The sequence below is a fragment of the Heterodontus francisci genome, chromosome 31 (genome assembly GCF_036365525.1).
Source record: "Heterodontus francisci isolate sHetFra1 chromosome 31, sHetFra1.hap1, whole genome shotgun sequence".
Taxonomy (NCBI): Eukaryota; Metazoa; Chordata; class Chondrichthyes; order Heterodontiformes; family Heterodontidae; genus Heterodontus; species Heterodontus francisci.
In genome coordinates, this window is record NC_090401.1 from 53,982,733 (window position 1) to 54,003,103 (window position 20,371).

At 45.8% G+C, this 20,371-nt stretch overlaps 1 protein-coding gene across 6 annotated transcripts in view; it reads left to right on the forward strand.

Annotated features, from left to right (window-relative positions):
* Positions 1-20,371, forward strand: part of si:ch211-15d5.11 (nuclear receptor coactivator 7) — a 134,775-nt gene that overhangs the window by 12,500 nt on the left and 101,904 nt on the right. For 3 of the 6 annotated variants that reach the window (XM_068011636.1, XM_068011640.1, XM_068011641.1), the window contains exons 1-2: positions 5,503-5,587; positions 9,468-9,642. In XM_068011636.1, the coding sequence (XP_067867737.1) occupies positions 9,531-9,642 (112 nt within the window). In that variant the 5' untranslated portion in view covers positions 5,503-5,587; positions 9,468-9,530. Of the gene's footprint in view, positions 1-5,502; positions 5,588-9,467; positions 9,643-20,371 lie in introns of those variants that run through there. The other 3 variants (XM_068011638.1, XM_068011637.1, XM_068011639.1) reach the window with 2 other exon arrangements.

Genomic DNA, 20,371 nt, shown 5'->3' on the forward strand with positions numbered 1-20,371 from the left:
AACCCTGATAAACTGGCTTCGGAATAACAAAAGAAGTCAGTCCATTTGACTTGCGGCAACATCTCAGGGACGCAGACTGACCATTTAAAACAATACTTTTAGCATCAAATTCAGTTCTCTGCATTCTCAGCTGAAACAGGAATTGGTAAAACTGCCTTTTTAATCTTTCAGTAGAGTTGAGTTTCACTAGACTATTCCATAGGTAATAATTCTAAGTATAGAGAAAATATCGTCAGCAAAGAGAAGTTCCCTGATGAGGACTTTCCATACTTTGGTCTTCGCTCTTAGACGGGCAAGGTTGAACAACCTGCCACCTGATCTTGTGTGGAGGAAAATTCCTTCTTCTGAAGACTTGAACGCATGTGAGAGCAGCAGGAAGAAGAAGATCCCAAACAGTGTAGGTGCGAGAACACAGCCCTGTTTCACGCCACTCAGGATAGGAAAGGGGTCTGATGAAGCGCCACTATGCTGAATTGTACCTTTCATATTGTCATGGAATGAGGTGATGATACTTAGTAGCTTTGGTGGACATCCGATCTTTTCTAGTAGTCTGAAGAGACCACGTCTGCTGACGAAGTCAAAGGCTTTGGTGAGATCAATGAAAACAATGTAGAGGGGCATCTGTTGTTCGCGGCATTTCTCCTGTATCTGGCGAAGGGAGAACAGCATGTCAATGGTGGATCTCTCTGCTCGAAAGTGGAAGTCCTCATCAGGGAACTCCTCTTTGCTGACGATGCTGTATTAACATCTCACACTGAAGAATGTCTGCAGAGACGCATCGACAGTATTGCGGCTGCCTGCAACGAATTTGGCCTAACCATCAGCCTCAAGAAAACGAACATCATGGGACAGGACGTCAGAAATGCTCCATCCATCAATATTGGCGACCACGCTCTGGAAGTGGTTCAAGAGTTCACCTACCTAGGCTCAACTATCACCAGTAACCTGTCTCTAGATGCAGAAATCAACAAGCGCATGGGTAAGGCTTCCACTGCTATGTCCAGACTGGCCAAGAGAGTGTGTGAAAATGGCGCAATGACACGGAACACAAAAGTCCGAGTGTATCAGGCCTGTGTCCTCAGTACCTTGCTCTACGGCAGCGAGGCCTGGACAACGTATGCCAGCCAAGAGCGACGTCTCAATTCATTCCATCTTCGCTGCCTTCGGAGAATACTTGGCATCAGGTGGCAGGACTATATCTCCAACACAGAAGTCCTTGAAGCGGCCAACATCCCCAGCTTATACACACTACTGAGTCAGCGGCGCTTGAGATGGCTTGGCCATGTGAGCCGCATGGAAGATGGCAGGATCCCCAAAGACACATTGTACAGTGAGCTCGCCACTGGTATCAGACCCACCGTCCGTCCATGTCTCCGCTATAAAGACGTCTGCAAACGCGACATGAAATCGTGTGACATTGATCACAAGTCGTGGGAGTCAGTTGCCAGCATTCGCCAGAGCTGGCGGGCAGCCATAAAGACAGGGCTAAATTGTGGCGAGTCGAAGAGACTTAGTAGTTGGCAGGAAAAAAGACAGAGGCGCAAGGGGAGAGCCAACTGTGCAACAGCCCCGACAAACAAATTTCTCTTCAGCACCTGTGGAAGAGCCTGTCACTCCAGAATTGGCCTTTATAGCCACTCCAGGCGCTGCTTCACAAACCACTGACCACCTCCAGGCGCGTATCCATTGTCTCTCGCGATAAGGAGGCCCAAAAGAAAAGAAATACACTAGTTTAAAACATATTGCGCTAGAAGCAGTCCCTGCCCACAAAATAGGCCATGCACTCAGGGTAAACTTATCACCATTGGGAGTTTGTGCTAATTGTGCCTGATTGCAGGCCTTCAAGGAGGCTCCAAAATTAAATTGGATCTTTAGGATGGAAGGACACTAACAGGTATGTTTTGAAAGCTTTTGAATGATGTTTTACTAAGGAATACACTACAGTACCCCAATCTAACAAGAAAATAATTTTGTGTATTTTTTTAAGCGCATTTTCAGTAATCTTAACTCGGGTTACTCACGGATGGTGGATTGACACACTGATTTAAAATGCTTATTTTTTGTGAGAAACCTATTTTCAGCCGTATTAATCTAACTGCACTGAGTTCGCACTCTTAAGAATATCAAGGAATATGCTTTGAAGCAAAACTTTTTTGAAAAATCATGTTTTAAAATGCTGACCAATCGCACTGGTTCATGGCAGATTTTGCATTAGGCGATCCAGTTTGAGCAAAAACTCCGAGGGAAAAAAAGCATCTTTCAAAGCAGGCACAACTTTGGGCGCAATTTGCAAAAAATTGCCAATTGCACCCAAAGCAAAAACTCTACCCCAACATCTTCAAAAATTTATTTTGGGTCATTTATGTGTCTGTCATTTCTTATCTGTATTTTAGTTTACCTATTTGACATTATCAAGGATAAGATGTCACTATAGTTGTAGACAAAGCAGACTGTAATTATGTTATATAATCCTCTCAATGAAATAGAAATTAATGCTTTTAAGGCCCTTTCGTTCATTCAACTCCCAACTATAACCAAGAAAATCTTAGTTCCCAAATATCCCTTGCAGTTTCTTTTTTCAATTTTTCTCTCGTCTTTATCTTTCTAGTCATTTCAATTTACTTTAATACATTTGACAAACTCTGTTCTTAAGTCTTTCAAAATATTTTTTTTTTTTTTTTTGGCTCCTGAATGTTATAAATTCCACATAAAAACCTAAAGGCTAACATTAATGATTTTTTTTAAGCCACAAAGAATTTAAAAGTAGTGAGGGCAGTAGTAAGAATCAATTGAGGATACCTAAAATGGACATCAGTCTGAGGCAACTGATGTCAGCCAGAGTGGAAGTGGAAATGATGCAGTGGTGTCCACAACCCCAGGCTAGTCAGGGGGAAGAAATAGCTACCAGGCTTTCCCTGTCATGCTCATTCTCAGCTAATCTCTGCTGTTAAATATTGGATGAGCAGAGGAATGGGCTCGTGATGGAATTTTTTTTTTTAATTTCCAAAATATACTTTATTCATAAAAATCTGTAAAAATTACATTGCCAAACAGTTTCCAAACAGCACCAAAAAATACAAACATTGCAAGGGAGATCAGTTTCCTTCAATACTGTCATGAGTTTCTTCCCGACCCTTCCGTTTCACAATTGTCATGTCAATTACAGTTTTACATTTACAGCAATTCAGAATATTAAAGATACAGTTCGAGGGGTTTCCCATGGATCCAGCCCCTCAGTCCAGCTTGGTGGGGGAACCTTACACTGTGGTCTTTCCCCATTGAGCCTTTGCTGCGGCTGCCCCAAGCTTTAGTGCGTCCCTCAGCACGTAGTCCTGGACCTTGGAATGTGCCAGTCTGCAACATTCGGTGGTGGACAACTCTTTGCGCTGGAAGACCAGCAAGTTTCGGGCAGACCAAAGGGCGTCTTTCACCGAATTGATAGTCCTCCAGCAGCAGTTGATGTTTGTCTCAGTGTGCGTCCCTGGGAACAGCCCGTAGAGCACAGACTCCTGTGTTACAGAGCTGCTTGGGATGAACCTTGACAAAAACCACTGCATCTCTTTCCACACCTGCTTTGCAAAGGCACATTCCAGGAGGAGGTGGGCGGCCGTCTCTTCCCCACCACAGCCAACGCGGGGGCACTGTGCGGAGGGGGCGAGACTTCGGGTGTGCATGAAGGATCTGACGGGGAGGGCCCTTCTCACCACCAGCCAAGCTACGTCTTGGTGCTTGTTTGAAAGTTCTGGTGATGAGGCATTCCGCCAAATGACTTTGACGGTCTGCTCGGGGAACCATCCGACAGGATCCACCGTTTCCTTTTCCCGTAGGGCCTTGAGGACATTCCGTGCAGACCACTGCCTGATGGACCGGTGGTCAAAGGTGTTTTCCCGCAGAAACTGCTCCACGAAGGATAGGTGGTACGGCACCGCCCAACTGCACGGAGTGTTCCGCGGCAATGTGACCAGGCCCATCCTTCGCAACACCGGGGACAGATAGAACCTCAGCACGTAGTGACACTTGGAGTTTGCGTACTGGGGATCTACACATAGCTTGATGCAGCCGCACACAAAGGTGGTCATCAGAATGAGGGCCACGTTGGGTACATTTTTCCCGCCCTTGTCCAGAGATTTGAACATCGTGTCCCTCCGGACCCGGTCCATTTTAGATCCCCAGACGAAGCGGAAAATGGCTCGGGTGACTGCCATGGCGCAGGAGTGGGGTATGGGCCAGACCTGCGCCACGTAGAGCAACAACGTGAGCGCCTCGTACCTGATGACCAGGTTCTTACCCACAATGGAGAGAGATCGCTGCCCCCACATGCCCAACTTTTGTCGTACCTTGGCTACTCGCTCCTCCCATGTTTTGGTGCACGCCCCGGCCCTTCCGAACCATATCCCCAGCACCTTCAGGTAATCTGACCTGACGGTGAAGGGGACAAAGGATCGGTCAGCCCAGTTGCCAAAGAACATGGCCTCGCTCTTGCCGTGGTTAACTTTGGCTCCCGAGGCCAGTTCGAACTGGTCGCAGATGCTCATCAGTCTGCGCACGGACAGCGGATCCGAGCAGAAAACGGCGACGTCATCCATGTACAGGGAGGTTTTGACCTGAGTGCCTCCGCTGCCTGGGATTGTCACCCCTCTTATGCTCGCATCCTTCCTAATAGACTCAGCAAAGGGTTCAATACAGCAAACAAACAAGACCGGGGACAGAGGACAGCCCTGTCTGACTCCAGATTTGATCGGGAAACTTTCAGATTCCCACCCGTTGATTGACACTGCGCTACTGATGTTTGTGTAGAGCAGTTGGATCCAATTGCAGATTCCCTCCCCAAACCCCATTTTGGAAAGCACGTCCATCATGTATGTGTGCGATATCCTGTCAAAAGCCTTCTCCTGGTCCAGGCTGATGAGGCAGGTGTCCACCCTCCTGTCCCGTACGTAGGCGATCGTATCCCTGAGTAGCGCGAGACTATCAGAGACCTTCCTGCCGGGTACAGTACAGGTCTGATCGGGGTGAATCACCAACTCCAGAGCAGACTTGACTCGACTGGCTATGACTTTGGGCTCGTGATGGAATATCCTGCCAACACCCCAGGCTGGCACATGAACAATGGCATTCTGAGTGAGGGCCTGAAGGACTTCAGGCAGTATGGAACCACCTCCTAGTATGAGTTACCATACAAGTCACTACGCTCAGGGTAAGGGAAAAAAACACATTAAAAAGTATATATGAATCTAAAGGAGCAATTTTAATGCAGTAATCTAATCTCACAGTTCAAATGACACCTGTAAACAACTTCGATAATATAATTTGAAACTTCTTGATTAGATTACTGCCATGTAATTGCTCAATTATTTACTTCTATTTAGTTTGTGGTTGAATGCGGAAAATGTAGATGTGAATACTATGCAGGAACCTGCAATATACTTGCATTTACTTTTTGTTTTGGTTGAATTAGTGCAACAAGGAAAATACAGCCTCTAGTGGGGCAACCAAGTGGATAAAAGAGTGTGTATAAGGGAAACAGTGCTTTGAATTTTTTTTTACCAACAACACGTTACATTGGCACGGCTGAGTGTGGAGAGTGGTAAGTGCATTTTCATAAATGTCTATTCAGTATTTGCGCAAACAAAACTTTGCCAGCTAACCTTCAGCAATGCCTGACATTTGCAAAAACAGCAACACAGCACAGAATGCGCTTTCTGGCCGCAATGGCATGGGGATTACAAAGGAATTTCACAGATTGTAAAAGAATGTTCAATTAATGCCCTCTTCCCTAATCAAAATGCAAGATTACATTCAGTGACTTATGCCATCCGAATAGGGTTAGGAATATGATTCAACCACCACAAAAATCAATGTAAATTAAAAAAAATTATGAACTTGTTGAAACTATTTGCAAGTGTTTCACTTCTTGAATTTCCTTTTGTTTCTGAAATATTTCATTGAGATAATTAAGCTCCCAAAAACAGCAAATTCGATAACTGATCAGTTAATCTGTTTTTGGTGATATTGGTTGGAAGATAAAAGTTGGCCAGGACATCAGGAGAGCTCTTTGTTAAAAGGTGCCATAGAATCTTTTATGTCCAGACAAACAGGCAGACAGGGCCTTAGTTTAGCATCCAATTTGAAAGATGACATCTCTGAAAATACAGCACTCCCTCACTACTGCACTAATGTGTCAGTCTATATTTTATGTGTTCAGGTGCTGACATGAAGTTTGAACCCACAATTCAAGTAGATACTTGTGGTTCTCTATTTGGTGAGTTCTCAATCTCAGCTAGATCCTAGCTGCGGGGAAGGAGGCCAAGGAATTCAGTACATCCCTTCAAGGAAATATGACCAAGCCCATCATTCATGATGAAAACATTTGGATGTTAATCATGCTCCCCCACCCCCCAACTGCACATTCTCATCCTATCATAAAAAGGAAACATACATCAATGCAGAAAGGGGGAACTAATCCAAAGTCCACAAAGGATGATGACCTTGCAGACAGGGGACCCCTGATATTTCCTTCCCCACCCACTACAGGTGAATCCAAACCCGGAACTATCAGCAAAATATCTCAGCCCTTAGATAGCAGCTGTCTCTGTGCAAACAGTCTTGATGTACCAATGTCCTTACCTACAAGTACTGTGTGACAAACTACAAGTGACTTCAAATGATATGCATATTGAAATTACGTACTCTGAAATCAAATCCTGCAAGTGAGAGAGATTAGACCTCATAGGAAACAGTCTGCTGTTGAAACCAATCAATTATTAGTGTGGGTAGTAGACCAGTATTAGCAGCACTAAGAGTGACACTGCCCTCCAATAGTGTTTCCAAACTGTCTTTCATACTGGGGCATTGAGAAGGAGCAGTGCTGCTCCAGTTAGACAGGTGAAGCAGAGACAGAACATGGAGAGGCTGGGAGGTCACCTCGATTGTTTTTGTCACAACTCCTGTAATGCTATCCATTCCAGTCACATCATTGTGTCACAAACCAGAACATTAGCTGTCGGACTGCTCTAAAAGTAAAAAGGCAATCCAGTTGACAATGTCATCTTTCAGTGATTCTCAAATACGAGGGTATGAGGTCTGGTCAAATGAGGTGCTGAGCCATATATTGAGGTCAATTCTTTGGGCAGCAGGAACAGTGAAGCATTGATTTATTTTGTTTTGGTGGTGGTGACAGTTGTGAATGTCTGAGCTGGAGCTGGGGTTTGGTGGTGTTGAGCTGAGGTGCAGCTTCAGTAGGTTGGTACTTTCAGAACAAGCCACTAACAACCATCAGTAAAACCGCTTCCTCGTGAGCGGGCTATCTTGCATCAGCTCTACCTGCATCTTTTTCATACTAATAAGCCAGTGAGCCCCAATTTTTCAGCTAGATGCTTGTTAATGTAGCCAATTAGGATACTGTTGCTGCATCTCTATTGTAATGGCTTGAGTTATGGCTTACGGTGCTGCTGAATCTGTGGCTCAGAAGAACGAAGGAGCTTGAGAAAAGTGACCAATTCTGAGCCTGAATTGAGGACAGCAACAGAGAGGGAGGGAGGGAGAGAGAACAGCGTGAAGAGGTTACAAGGCCTTCGCTAAGAAAAATAGTTGCTTGCAGCTACTGGGTGAAACACAAAGGGCAAGTTGAAGTGAAGTCAATAAAATACTTGCTTTTCGTCAACAAAAGGTTTGTTGTCTTTCTATGTGAAAGAAAAAAGATTGCAACATCTTTTGGCCATCAGCTAAAGCCACTGTTACACAAGGTGGAAACCTAAGCGTAATAATGCTTGCGGAGGACGTGCCAATGAATTTAACACGTGAGGTTCAGGAGGGAATCACCTGAAAAAGTTGTGAACCATTGCTGTAATGCGTCATCTGGGTCAGGGATGTCCAGACTAAAGCCCATGCTCTGGAAATCTGGCCCCTACAGCCCAGCCAACTCAGTCCTATTTGTTCTTCTATTTCTTATTCACTGGCTTGTCCTGTTTTAATTTTAAAGTCTGGAAGTTAGGAAAGGGCTGTTGCCTCATTGATGGATAAATCCTAAATCAGAAAACTTTGATCAACCACTGTTTATATATGTATATTAAATTAATGCCCGTGCGGAGTTTGCAAGTTCTCCCTGTGACCGTGTGGGTTTCCGCCGGGTGCTCCGGTTTCCTCCCACAGCCAAAAGACTTGCAGGTTGATAGGTAAATTGGCCATTGTAAATTGCCCCTAGTGTAGGTAGGTGGTAGGAGAATGATGGGGATGTGGTAGGGAATATGGGGTTAATGTAGGATTAGTATAAAATGGGTGGTTGTTGGTCGGCACAGACTCGGTGGGCTGAAGGGCCTGTTTCAGTGCTGTATCTCTAAATAAATCAAAATAAATACCTTAAACTTTGTGTGTGACCCTGAAGCTCCATGGTACACACCTCTGTAACCCACAAAGGCAATAAGCTTGGATACTCCTGATCTAAGTTCCTTTAATTCATTGCATTGCAGCTTATGTTCAAACCTTTATGCAGTGGAAGCCACTTTTTAAAATAAAATACAAATTTTATAACCGTTAAAAAACTGAAATGACAATAATGGATTGGAATCACGTTATTTCCTTAGTTTAACAATACTATTTCTTTGTAGCTGTATGGTGAACTACTTGTCAATTGGCTCATTACTTCAACTTGACTGAAACCATTTGCATAACTATTTTCCTTTCATTAAGCAACAAATTCCCCTGTGTAGTGCAGGACATTGATTGAATCATTTGACCATTTAGAGGGTCACATATTACCTGCTTAATATGTTACATTTTTCTCATTGATGGTTCATAAAAATATTTTTGCATTGAAAATAATTGAAGAAGATTTTCTCTGTGCACTATGGGGGTGATGCAGTGCTCCCAGAGGGAAACACATCTAGGGACATAATGCTTGCCTTTGATTTTCCAAGCTGTGTTCATACTGGAATAGCTGTAGCATGGAATGATCCGCTCGGTATGGTGAAATCTCAAAGTCTTTAATAAAGAACGCATTTGTGATGGTGGTGCACCGTTTTCCCCTATGAAGGCTAGTGGGTGTACAGAAATGATCCTCCCTGAGGCAGAATGGCCTTTATGATAACATTGTTCAATTATTTTCAACCTGAAAGCCTTGTTATTAGAATTCAGTGTTTATGTTTGCTAGAATGAGAACGGCAACGTTCTTTTATGTCTTTCATTTCAGGTCCCAGCCCTGCTGTGACAGAGTTAAACTCCCGAGCAGCAAGAACACAGTGTCACCACATGGTGTCCTTGCTGTTCAAAAATGCAGATTCAACAATATAGCAGATTCTGAAATGACATTGGGTGGACCTTTTAAGTTTCCTTCATGGCATCAGAATTTCTAAAATACCTTCATGGCATGTCTTTATCTTGTCGACAGGCTAGGATTTGGAGGGTTGAGTAGTGGAATTACATGGGCAATAATTGCCAGAAGAGTTCAACAGCATTATTTGTTTCCATAGGTTAAAGAACAGACTAAAGCCACCTCAATAAAGTCTCCAGGGACTGAGCATAAATACAACAAGATGGCGTCCACCAGGAAGAAAGCAACGGTGCTAAATGTTGCCTATTCAGCATCAATCATGAATCCATCAGGAAGAATACGGAATGCTGATTTTCAACAATACTATTCAATGGGTAAATCTCACAACTTAATTTTAAATATATATATTTCATAATAACAATATTTTGTATTTGCAACCGGCAGGAATCAACCAACCCACGTACCAGCAACCTAGGGTCATTCATTTATTGTTCTGTATTTTATCAGTGAAGGAATACAGCTCACAGACAATCTGATAATTAGTTCCAGTCAGAACAGTAATAAAATGAGAACCTGCTTGCACTTAAACTAAAGCTGCTTTTAAATTATATGAGCCCTTTGCTAGTGTCGCTGATTTCCATTGCGCAGCACGGTATCAGACCCAAAGTAGAGATTAGCTAAGGTCATCTACCAGAAAGACCCAGTTGGAAATTAACAAGTGTTCTTGCCTCTGGTCTTTGCAAATGCAGCAAGTTTGGTTGGTTGCACAAGACACATGGATCAGGAATCACTGGAGCTAGAATAACATTTAATCCATTATAAAAGCTGCTTTTAGGAGTGTTTTTTTTAATGATTGGATTTACCAGCCAGTGTACCATTAAGAAATCTACTACTGCTATCTGTGTTTATTCCTGATATCCATTCATAAGCCTTGCCCAATCTCACTTTTGTCTGGTTTTTAACTTGGCACCAAGTTTCCAACCCTTCCTAAAAGTTTACAAAAAATATGTAACATGAAGAATTTTACAGGTTAATTTCATGGGATATTTGAGCTTTGAAAAGAGCTAGGCAAAACCAGTTCGAGCTAGGTTAACTGGTAAAAATGGATGCCTGCTGCAAACTCATTATTTAAGAGAACAAAACTCAACTCAATTTTATATTTCTTTAAAAAGACCAAGGACTAAAAATTGGATATGGCACACTTGCGGGTGTGATGCTCGTCTCCATGACTGCAGCATGCAGCCCAGTGATAAACGCGCTGCTGACTAACTGCAGGCTCGACAAGGGGCCCAGGTTTGTGCGAGACTAGCACGAGCTGTAGCTAGTCTGCACCTCTTAAAGGGGAGGTGCATTTTGGCTGCAGCAGGTCTTGGAACTGTTTTTGAAACTGTTTCTTACAAGGAAGAAAGAGGAACAATGGAGCAGCAGGCCAGAGAGAGGCCTTCAAGGTTCTCTGATGCAGCGCTAGAGGCCTTAGTCCAAGAGTAGGAAAGGAGGAGCGACGTCATGTTTCCGCAGGGGGTCAGGAGGCCCTCCAGGCATACACTGCGAAGGGAATGGGAGCAGATAGCCAAGCAGGTCAATGCAAGGAGTCTGGTCCTGACTGCAGTGTCGGAAAAAGCTCAATGACCTCTCACAAGTGGTCAAGGTCACTGAATCCATCTTCAAATGCCATCTCCTACCCACTGCACCACCAAACTCACACACTGTGGTTAGGGTCTGGAATGCACTGCCTGAGAGTGTGGTGGAGGCAGGTTCAATCAAGGCCTTATAAAGGGAATTAGACTGTTATCTGAAAAGGAAGAATGTGCAGGGTTACAGGGAGAAGGCAGGAAATAGCATTAGGTGAATTGCTCATTCGGAGAGCCGGTGGAGACTCGGGCCAAATGGCTTCCTTCTGCGCTGTAACAGTTCTGTGATTCACTGCTCAATGCAGCACACCTTCATTACTCACCATCAGCAATCTCCAGCAATCAGGACTCCTGCCTAACATTCCTCTGTTCCAATGCATCCTCACACACTTAACCACTGCTGCAAGCCTCACACCCAACATCTCGCAGCTTCCACATACTTCCATCTGTTCATCTATGACAGGCCCGTCACCCAGACACATTTCAACACACTCGCTGACACTCTTTCCCCCCCTCTCTCTTGTGGGATAAAGTGGCACATAGCAGCAGGGAGCAGTAGAGAACTGGCAGGGGACAGGCACAGCTGCATCTCCTGATCTTCTTGGAGGAGACAGTGCTCTGAATTATTGGCACGACAGTTACTCAGGCTGTTGCAACTGGCAGTGCTGAAATGATCCAGGATGATGGTATGTTCCTGCCTTATGCACCTTCTCAAATCCCACTTCACGATCATCCCACAATCTAGTATGAAGTACAAGCTGTAGATGGTGTGACCATGTACCTCTTGCTTTCCACCCATCCCACCCTCCCCTCACCCCAACTCTCCCCTTCTGCATTTATGTTTTCGGGTACCCACGTCCTGCTGCCTGGCCAGCCACCGCAGCCTGGTGATGAAGGGCAAGAAGAAAAGGAAATGTTTGATAAAGAAGCACAGTCACATGATCTGACACTCATGGCCACCAGCTCACATACTGGCATTGCACGTACTTTAGAGGGTGGTATAGAGGCGGGATCAACACATAGTGAATCACAGGACATGTGGGCTGCAGGAAGGCTGGGGGAAAGGATAGCTCTTGTTCCAACTCCCCCGAGAGTGAGGGTGAGAATAGTTCTGCTGCAAAGGACTCAGAAAAAAGCAGAAAAAGAAAGCTTATGATGGTCACAAAAAATGTAGTACTTTACAAAGCCTAGAGGAGGAAAGAAAGTGAAGGGGTGAAGTAAAAAAGGAAATTAGGAAAGCAAAGAGAGGACATGAAAAATCATTGGCAGGTAAATACAAGGAAAACCCAAAGATGTTGTGTCAGTACATTAAGAAAAGAGGATAACTAAGGAAAGGGTAGGGCCTATCAGGGATGTACAAGGGAACTTATGCGTGGATGCAGAAGATGGAGATAGGGTTCTTAATTAGTTTTTTTTCTCTGTCTTCATAAAGGTACTTGGACATGCACCTGAAGTGCTGTAACCTGCAAGGCTATGGACCAAGTGCTGGAAAGTGGGCGGCTAGTTTTTTTTAGCTGGCGCAGACATGATGGGCTGAATGGCCTCCTGCTGTGCCATAACTTTTCTATGATTCTATGATTCGGACTTCAATGGGGCAGCATACAAGAAAAGGCTGATGGGCATGCACACCAAAATCCTTGGTGCATTGGCATGTCTGCCACAGAGCCTGTTGTCACTCTGAAGGAGCTTGGAGGGTCTGGCTCCACCTTGGCACAGGGCTTCACATGGACTCTGGGCCCAACCTTTCCAGGATGGAAATGGTGGCCCACTCCATGATAGCACTTGTGGACCCAGCCGTGATGCAGGGTCTGGTGGTCAATATCTCAGCCTCCATTGCAGCAGAGGCCATCCAACAGCAGAGTATTGCAGTGGAAGCTCAGACTGAGGTCATAAGATCTCTGCTTGTTGCCATGCACGCCCAGCTTGTTGCCGTGCACGCTCAGACTGTGGATACCAGTGCTCAAAGGGGCTCACAGGCTCTCACAACAGTCCAACAATCTGTACTTCAGCAGATCACTAGGATTGCTGAGGAGTTGCCCCAGGGGAGTGGCAGTGGCTCCGTGGTGCACAAACCTGCTGTCCTCCCTCAAGATGACAGCATTTTGGCTCCCATCACTGCCACTCTACCAGTGGCCTTCCTGTTGTCTCTCAGCCAGCTTCCCAGATTGCTGCTTCCCATTCCGAGGTGGTGCCATCCGAAGCAGGGCCTTAAGGCCTGGAGCTCTTAGAGGGTCTCCAGATCTCCAAAGATCTGGTGGTGAGGGCTGCACCCTCATGATTGTCACGTGCATAGGATGCAGCAGACAAGCAGGAATTTGGAGACACGCTTTGGCGAATATTGGAAGGCACCCCCCCCCCAAGTAGCCCATGACATTCCTGGTCGCTGTATGGCTCTCATTGCACAAGCACTGTCCCCATGTGGTCGGTGGCAGAGAGGAGTCATGAGCCATGTGTAGAGCGGGTAGCCTTTGTCATCAAACAGCCATCCTCTGGTTTGGCGTGGTGGCCCAAAGATGGCGGGAACAGCTGACTGACGCAGGATAAAAGCATTGTGGCTGCTGCCAGGATAGCACAGCATTCACTAACATGATGCACTGTACTTGGTTGCACATCAGTTACACATTGAGGGAGCCCCTTACGATTCCAGTACATCTCCCCATAGAGCCATGTACATGCAGTCGACGGCTCCCTGCACCACTGGGAATCCCAGTACCCAGGCAAAGCCATGTGCTTGCCTCTTCTTCTTCTCTGCTTGGCGAGAAGACAATGGTCCACTCTCCTTGCATACAGGTCCTTGGTGACCACCCTGATCGAGTGATGTGCAGCGAACTGAGAGGTGTTGGCGATATTGCTGGCTCCAGCCTGGAAGGATCCTGAGGTGTAGAAATTGAGGGCGATGGTGACCTTGATGGCTATTGGCAGCACTGTCCTTGCCCTGCTGTGCAATTGCAGGTCTGATTTGAGGAGGTGAGCTGTGCCACTTCCTTGGTAAATTGTAACTACCTGAAACACTACTCCTGGCTGAGCTGGAGGTAGGAGAAGTGCTCTCTGAACCCAATAGATGGCTATAGCCTTCTGTTGAGAGCCATCCTCCTCCTGTCTCTGGGCACAGCTTCTCCTCTCTGTTCCATCTCCCTGTCTTGCTGCAGCCCAAGAGGGACTACAACTATAGCCCCTATGACTGAGAGCAATTTTCTGCTCAGCAGTCTTCAAAATCCACTCTACTCCTTGCAAAGGTGCAGCACCACTCCCTTCTGACTCAGAGTGAGCTCCTCCAACAACACTATACTTCCACTAACACTGCAGCAGCAAAAGAAAGTCAGAAACACCTCACCTGAAAGTTCCATGCTGATGCCTTTTTATAGCAATAGTGGGTGTCCCCTGTTCAGTTGTGCATTTTAAGAGAGTGTGTTAATAGGACCTGCGAGGTTCAAAATGTAAGGCCAACTGCCATATCAGCATTAGACGATGACTGACATTACGATCTACCCACTCTGCATGCTTCTGGCACATACACGGTACACCTGCACTATCACCCTTCCAAACATTGGAATCAGCATGGGCCGCACCAGAAGTGGTCCCCCTCCATTTTTGTTCCCTCAGGCTCCCATACGGACCAGAATTTTTCCGCCCATGTTTTTAGATTATCTCTCCAAGATCTTTATGTTGATGGCTGGTTTATGTGTTACTCTTCACGTTTTAAGCTTTCCTACTTTGCACTTTAGAGAAATTGCTTCCTTGAAGGTTGATTAAATTATTGAGCTGGAAACAGTAAAGGAGCACTCTAAGGTGCCAATTTTGTATTGTTCTTTCCTAACAATTTCCCAGCTATAACCCCTATCCCACTTCATACTAAGCTGGATAAAACTGCGTTCTGATTTTTAAGAATCTAAAAACAGAAGAAGGGTGAGGAACGGGAAGGTTTGGGGACATGAGGTTAGCACTGACGTATCAACATGGGGAGCGTTATCTGCAAATATCAATTTTTCACTTCTATGTAAGCAAATTATCCTGGGAGATGAAAGCTGCTAAGTTTCCATTGAGCACACTTCACGTGGCCTTGGAGAACGACCTCCAGCTCCGGGCCTAGAGGATCCAGCTACGGACTGCAGCATCTCATTCTAGGTTGCAACAGTTTGGGCCAGCTGGTTGAGTGACAACAGCAAGTGAACTGGCAGAGGAGCAGGCATGCTGTCATCCAGAGAGAGAACAGCAAGTACCTCGCCTAGGGAGCCAATGCCACTCTTCTGGAACAGTGCTTCAGGAATTTTCAGATTCTGCTAGAGAACAGAATGCTGGAATGATAGGACTCCCTGGAAACCCCTTTCAACACTGGTCGCCAAAGCCCAGATGGCAATTGTCTGAACTTTGGTGCTAGCAATGTGAGCTACCAGAGTAGCCCTGTTAGCTTCCACGGCTGCAGTTTGTGCTGCCATGAAAGCTGTCAGTGGTCATAAAACACTTCATTGTGGCGGATTCCATTGTGGTGCTGATGGAGCTGACCACTTGATTCATGTTGGACAGAATAATCTCCAGGCTTTGCGTAAAATCTTGAGATAAGTTGGAGCTTGACTTTTCCATGCATTGTATGCAGGCTGTCTGGCGGGCTGCCCAAGCATTTCCGCAAAAGCCTTCTTCGGTAGCCTAGGCTCTTGAAGTCTGCATGCAAGTCCTCTGCAGCAGGACTAATATGCAGTCTCACCCTCTGCCGAGCTGGGACCTGTGGCATCCTATCCCTTGCCCTAGCTCCTGTGCACTTGTATCCGGTGAGTCAACATCTGTCCTCGAACCTAGCCTCCAAAGTCCACAGAATATCAGTACTTGAGCTGGTTCTTGTAAGAGTAAGATCAAATGGTAGTGCACCTTCTCCAGCACTGCACTCCCCTTCCTCCACTGGCTGAGGGGCATCGACATTTTTAGCGGCTGAAATGAAAGAAAGGGACTAGGATTAGCTTGTGGTGTGACGAAGAGCAAGGAGAAAGAAGTGGTGTTGAAAGCATCTGAAACTTGTCATGCAGAATGTGTAGGATGAGGGAACAGAAAAAAGAGACAAAGAGTAGATATTTAAAAATCCTACCCGAAGTCTGGTGCTGCCAGTGACCATGTCCTTCACTCTTCCCTTTGCCATGAAGACGAGGATGCTTTATTCAAGGATTGGAGAGTGTGTAAACGGGCTGTTTCTCCTCCAGTGGCAGCCTGTTGCTTGCTGTTGTGTGCCAATTTATCCTGCAAAAAGAGTGAAATATGTTAGCATCTTAAGTGATGGGTTTGGAGAATAAGGCTGTAATGGTGGAGTAGCTGACAGTGTGCGAGTGAGATGTGAGTTTGTGGATGTGAAGTTTGTAATTGTGATGAGTGTGTGAGCATGACGAGAAGGAAGTTTAGTGGAGTGTGGTGCAGTGATAGTGGGGGAAGGCTGTGTTGACAGTGTGGTAATTAATGAAGCTGTGAGTGGTACAGCTGTCATGAGAAAGTACTTTAGCAGCCTCCTTACCTTGATAGCTGTCTTCAGTTCAGTGCTTTTTTCCTGCAGCCATGTCCTTGTGATGTCCTCAGTTATTACCTCCTCTTCCTTCCTCCTAAGCAGGTGCCCAGGGGGCTTCATGCCCCTGTCGGGTCGGAGGGGGGAGACCATGTCCCTCCTGTTCTCCACAGCCTGCAGCAAGGCCTCCAGTGCAGCATCAGAAAACTGTTGTGCCTGCTCTCTTCCTCCTTCAGCCATTTGCTCCAGAACCTGCAGTACAGGTTTTGCATCCACAATGCACATCCCCTTTAGGCTGGCTGCCTTTAAATAATATCCTGCCTCCTCCCACCCCAGTCAGCAAGCAGCCGATTAATAAAATGGGTACCGCTGACTGCATGCACAAATCATTACACTCGATAAGCAGCATGGAATCTGCCTGCATTGGTACCATCTGATGCAGGTAGTCTGTGCCTCTCCCCTTCTGCACGTCCATTTTCACACATAATTCAGTTTCTAGTCCAGCGACTTCGGGAGTGAAAGGGCAGAACTTTGCAAAAAACTAATTTTTGGGTAAATCAATTAATTTTTTTTTTGATCTGAGCATGTTGAGTGGAAAATGTGCCATGGTCTGCACAAGCATGAGTGCGTTCATTCAATACAGGGAGTCGATGTTGATTGCTGACTGTTCAGGTGAAAACATTGAGTTGACAGTGGCAACATACTGAGCCAAGATTATTGCATGCGTTCCAAATCAGTTAGGCAGCTGTTAGTATAGAAAAGGATTCTGTGTCTTCAGAAGGATGAACAAGTAGGATAATCACCCTTTAAAAATGTTTAATAGAATATAAAAACAAAATACTTCTTTGAACCATGCAGTCAGTATACATGTGCTTCCATTTAGTCCATAGGATTATTGTAATAGGATGTCTTTGATTTTTCTGTGAATTTCTTTTAGAGACATTTGGAAGGCAATAGCAGCAGGACTTGTATTCCACTCAGTGTACCTGTTCTTCTTATTTTTTTGAAGTATAAGCACTTGATACCTCAGTTACATAAGTATTGCACTGCAGGCAAGTGGGCCCTGGGTTCAGATGCCAGCAGGATTCGCTCAGCCATTCATTCTTCCAAGGACGATAAAATGAATAAGATGTTTGGAAGTGGGCGTGGAGGGGGTGGGTGGGTTTGTGGAAAAAGCAGGTTACTGCACAGACTATGCACACTGTTGGAAGTACTGCCTTCAGATACTTTTTTTTTATTCATTCATGGGATGTGGGTGTCACTGGCCAGGCCAGCATTTATTGCCCATCCCTAATTGCCCTTGAGAAGGTGGTGGTGAGTTGCCTTCTTGAACCGCTGCAGTCCTTGGGAGATAGGTACACTCACAGTGCTGTTAGGAAGGGAGTTCCAGGATTTTGACCCAGCGACAGTGAAGGAATGGCGATAGAGTTCCAAATCAGGATGGTGTGTGACTTGGAGGGAAACTTGCAGGTGGTGGTGTTACCATGCATTTGCTGCCCTTGTCCTTCCAGTTGGTAGAGGTCGTGGGTTTGGAAGGTGCTGTCTATGGATCCATGGTGCGTTGCAGCAGTGCATCTTGTAGATGGTACACACTGCTGCCGCTGTGCGTCGGTGATGGAGGGAGTGAATGTTTGCGGATAGGGTGCCAATCAAGCAGGCTGCTTTGTCCTGGATGGCGTCGACCCTCTTGAGTGTTGTTGGAGCTGCACCCATCCAGGCAAGTGGAGAGTATTCCATCACACTCCTGACTTGTGCCTTGTAGATGGCGGACAGGCTATGGGGAGTCAGGAGGTGAGTTACTCGCCTCAGGATTCCTAGCCTCTGACCTGCTCTTGTAGCCACGGTATTTATATGGCTACTCCAGTTCAGTTTCTGGTCAATGGTAGACCCTAGGTTGTTGATAGTGGGGGATTCAGCGATGGTAATGCCATTGAATGTCAAGGGGAGATGGTTAGATTCTCTCTTGTTGGAGATGGTCATTGCCTGGCACTTGTGTGGCGCGAATGTTACTTGCCACATCAGTCCAAGCCTGGATATTGTCCAGGTATTGCTGCATTTCTATACGGACTGCTTCAGTATCTGAGGAGTTGCGAATGGTGCTGAACATTGTGCAATCATCAGCGAATATCCCCACTTCTGACCTTATGATTGAAGGAAGGTCATTGATGAAGCAGCTGAAGATGGTTGGGCCTAGGTCACTACCCTGAGGAACTCCTGCAGTAATGTCCTGGAGCTCAGATGATTGACCTCCAACAACCACAACCATCTTCCTTTGCACTAGGTATGACTCCAACCAGTGGAGAATTTTCCCCTTGATTCCCATTGACTTCAGTTTTGCTAGGGCTCCTTGATGCCACACTCGGTCAAATGCTGCCTTGATGTCAAGGGCAGTCACTCTCACCTCACCTCTTGAGTTCAGCTCTTTTGTCCATGTTTGAACCAAGGCTGTAATGAGGTCAGGAGCTGAGTGGCCCTGGCGGAACCCAAACTGAGCGTCGCTGAGCAGGTTATTGCTAAGCAAGTGCTGCTTGATTGCACTGTTGATGACACCTTCCATCACTTTACTGTTGATTGAGAGTAGGCTGATGGGGCGGTAATTGGTCAGGTTGGAATTGTCCTACTTTTTGTGTGCAGGACATACCTGGGCAATTTTCCACATTGCAGGGTAGATGCCAGTGTTGTAGCTGTATTGGAACAGCTTGGCTAGGGGCGCAGCAGGTTCTGGAGCACAGGTCTTCACTACTATTGCCGGAATATTGTCAGGGCCCATAGCCTTTGCAGTATCCAGTGCCTTCAGTCGTTTCCTGATATCATGCAGAGTGATTCGCATTGGCCGAAGTCTGGCATCTGTGATGCTGGGGACTTCAGGAGGAGGCTGAGATGGATCATCAACTCGGCACTTCTGGCTGAAGATTGTTGCAAATGCTTCAGCCTTACCTTTCGCACTGATGTGCTGGGCTCCCCCATCATTGGGGATGGGGATATTTGTGGAGCCACCTCCTCCAGTTAGTTGTTTAATAGTCCACCACCATTCATGGCTGGATGTGGCAGGACTACAGAGCTTAGATCTGTTGGTTATGGGATTGCTTAGCTCTGTCTATCGCATGTTGCTTATGCAATTTGGCATGCAGATAGTCCTGTGTTGTACTTCACCAGCTTGACACCTCATTTTGAGGTATGCTCGGTGCTGCTCCTGGCATGCCCTCCTGCACTCTTCATTGAACCAGGCTTGGTCTCCTGGCTTGATGGTAATGGTAGATTGGGGGCTATGCCAGGCCATGAGGTTACAGATTGTGGTTGATTGTGGCTGCTGCTGATGGCCCACAGCACCTCATGGATGCCCAGTTTTGCATTGCTAGATCTCATAGAGTCATAGAGGCATACAGCACTGAAATAGGCCCTTCGGACCACCAAGTCTGTGCCAACCATCAACCACCCGTTTATACTAAATCCTACATTAATCCTACATTCCCTATTTGTTTGAAATATATCCCTTTAAGCACAGTGGTAGTGCCACACACCCATGTCCTCAGAGCAATACCTGGGTTATTCATCCAGTGACAATACCACTACACCACCGCCTCCCCATTCTGGGTATTAGCAATAGAAATAGAAACCAACACAATCTAATGCTACCAAATAACCAAACAAAATATGAGTGAAATCCATCGACTGTTCTGTAGCAGGGTCTGCTAGGCTATAACATGAGTCACACAATTGCTTCTTTAGGGGAAATATCGTAAATATCTGTTAAGCTTGGTGTCTGTTGTAATTTCTGCCCAAAAACAGAACTGTGTTGCACTGATCTTACCCAACTCGAGCAACACTGCGGTTTCTGTGAAGATGTATCAAATTGATTATTAAATATCTAAAAGCTCAAATGGCTGTTATTAGTTAAATATGTGAATTCCCACAAATACCTTTGCAGAAAGGCTCCCCTTTGAAAAGTGGAAAGCCGTTCATGACATAAGCATTTTAAGTGGGGAGCTT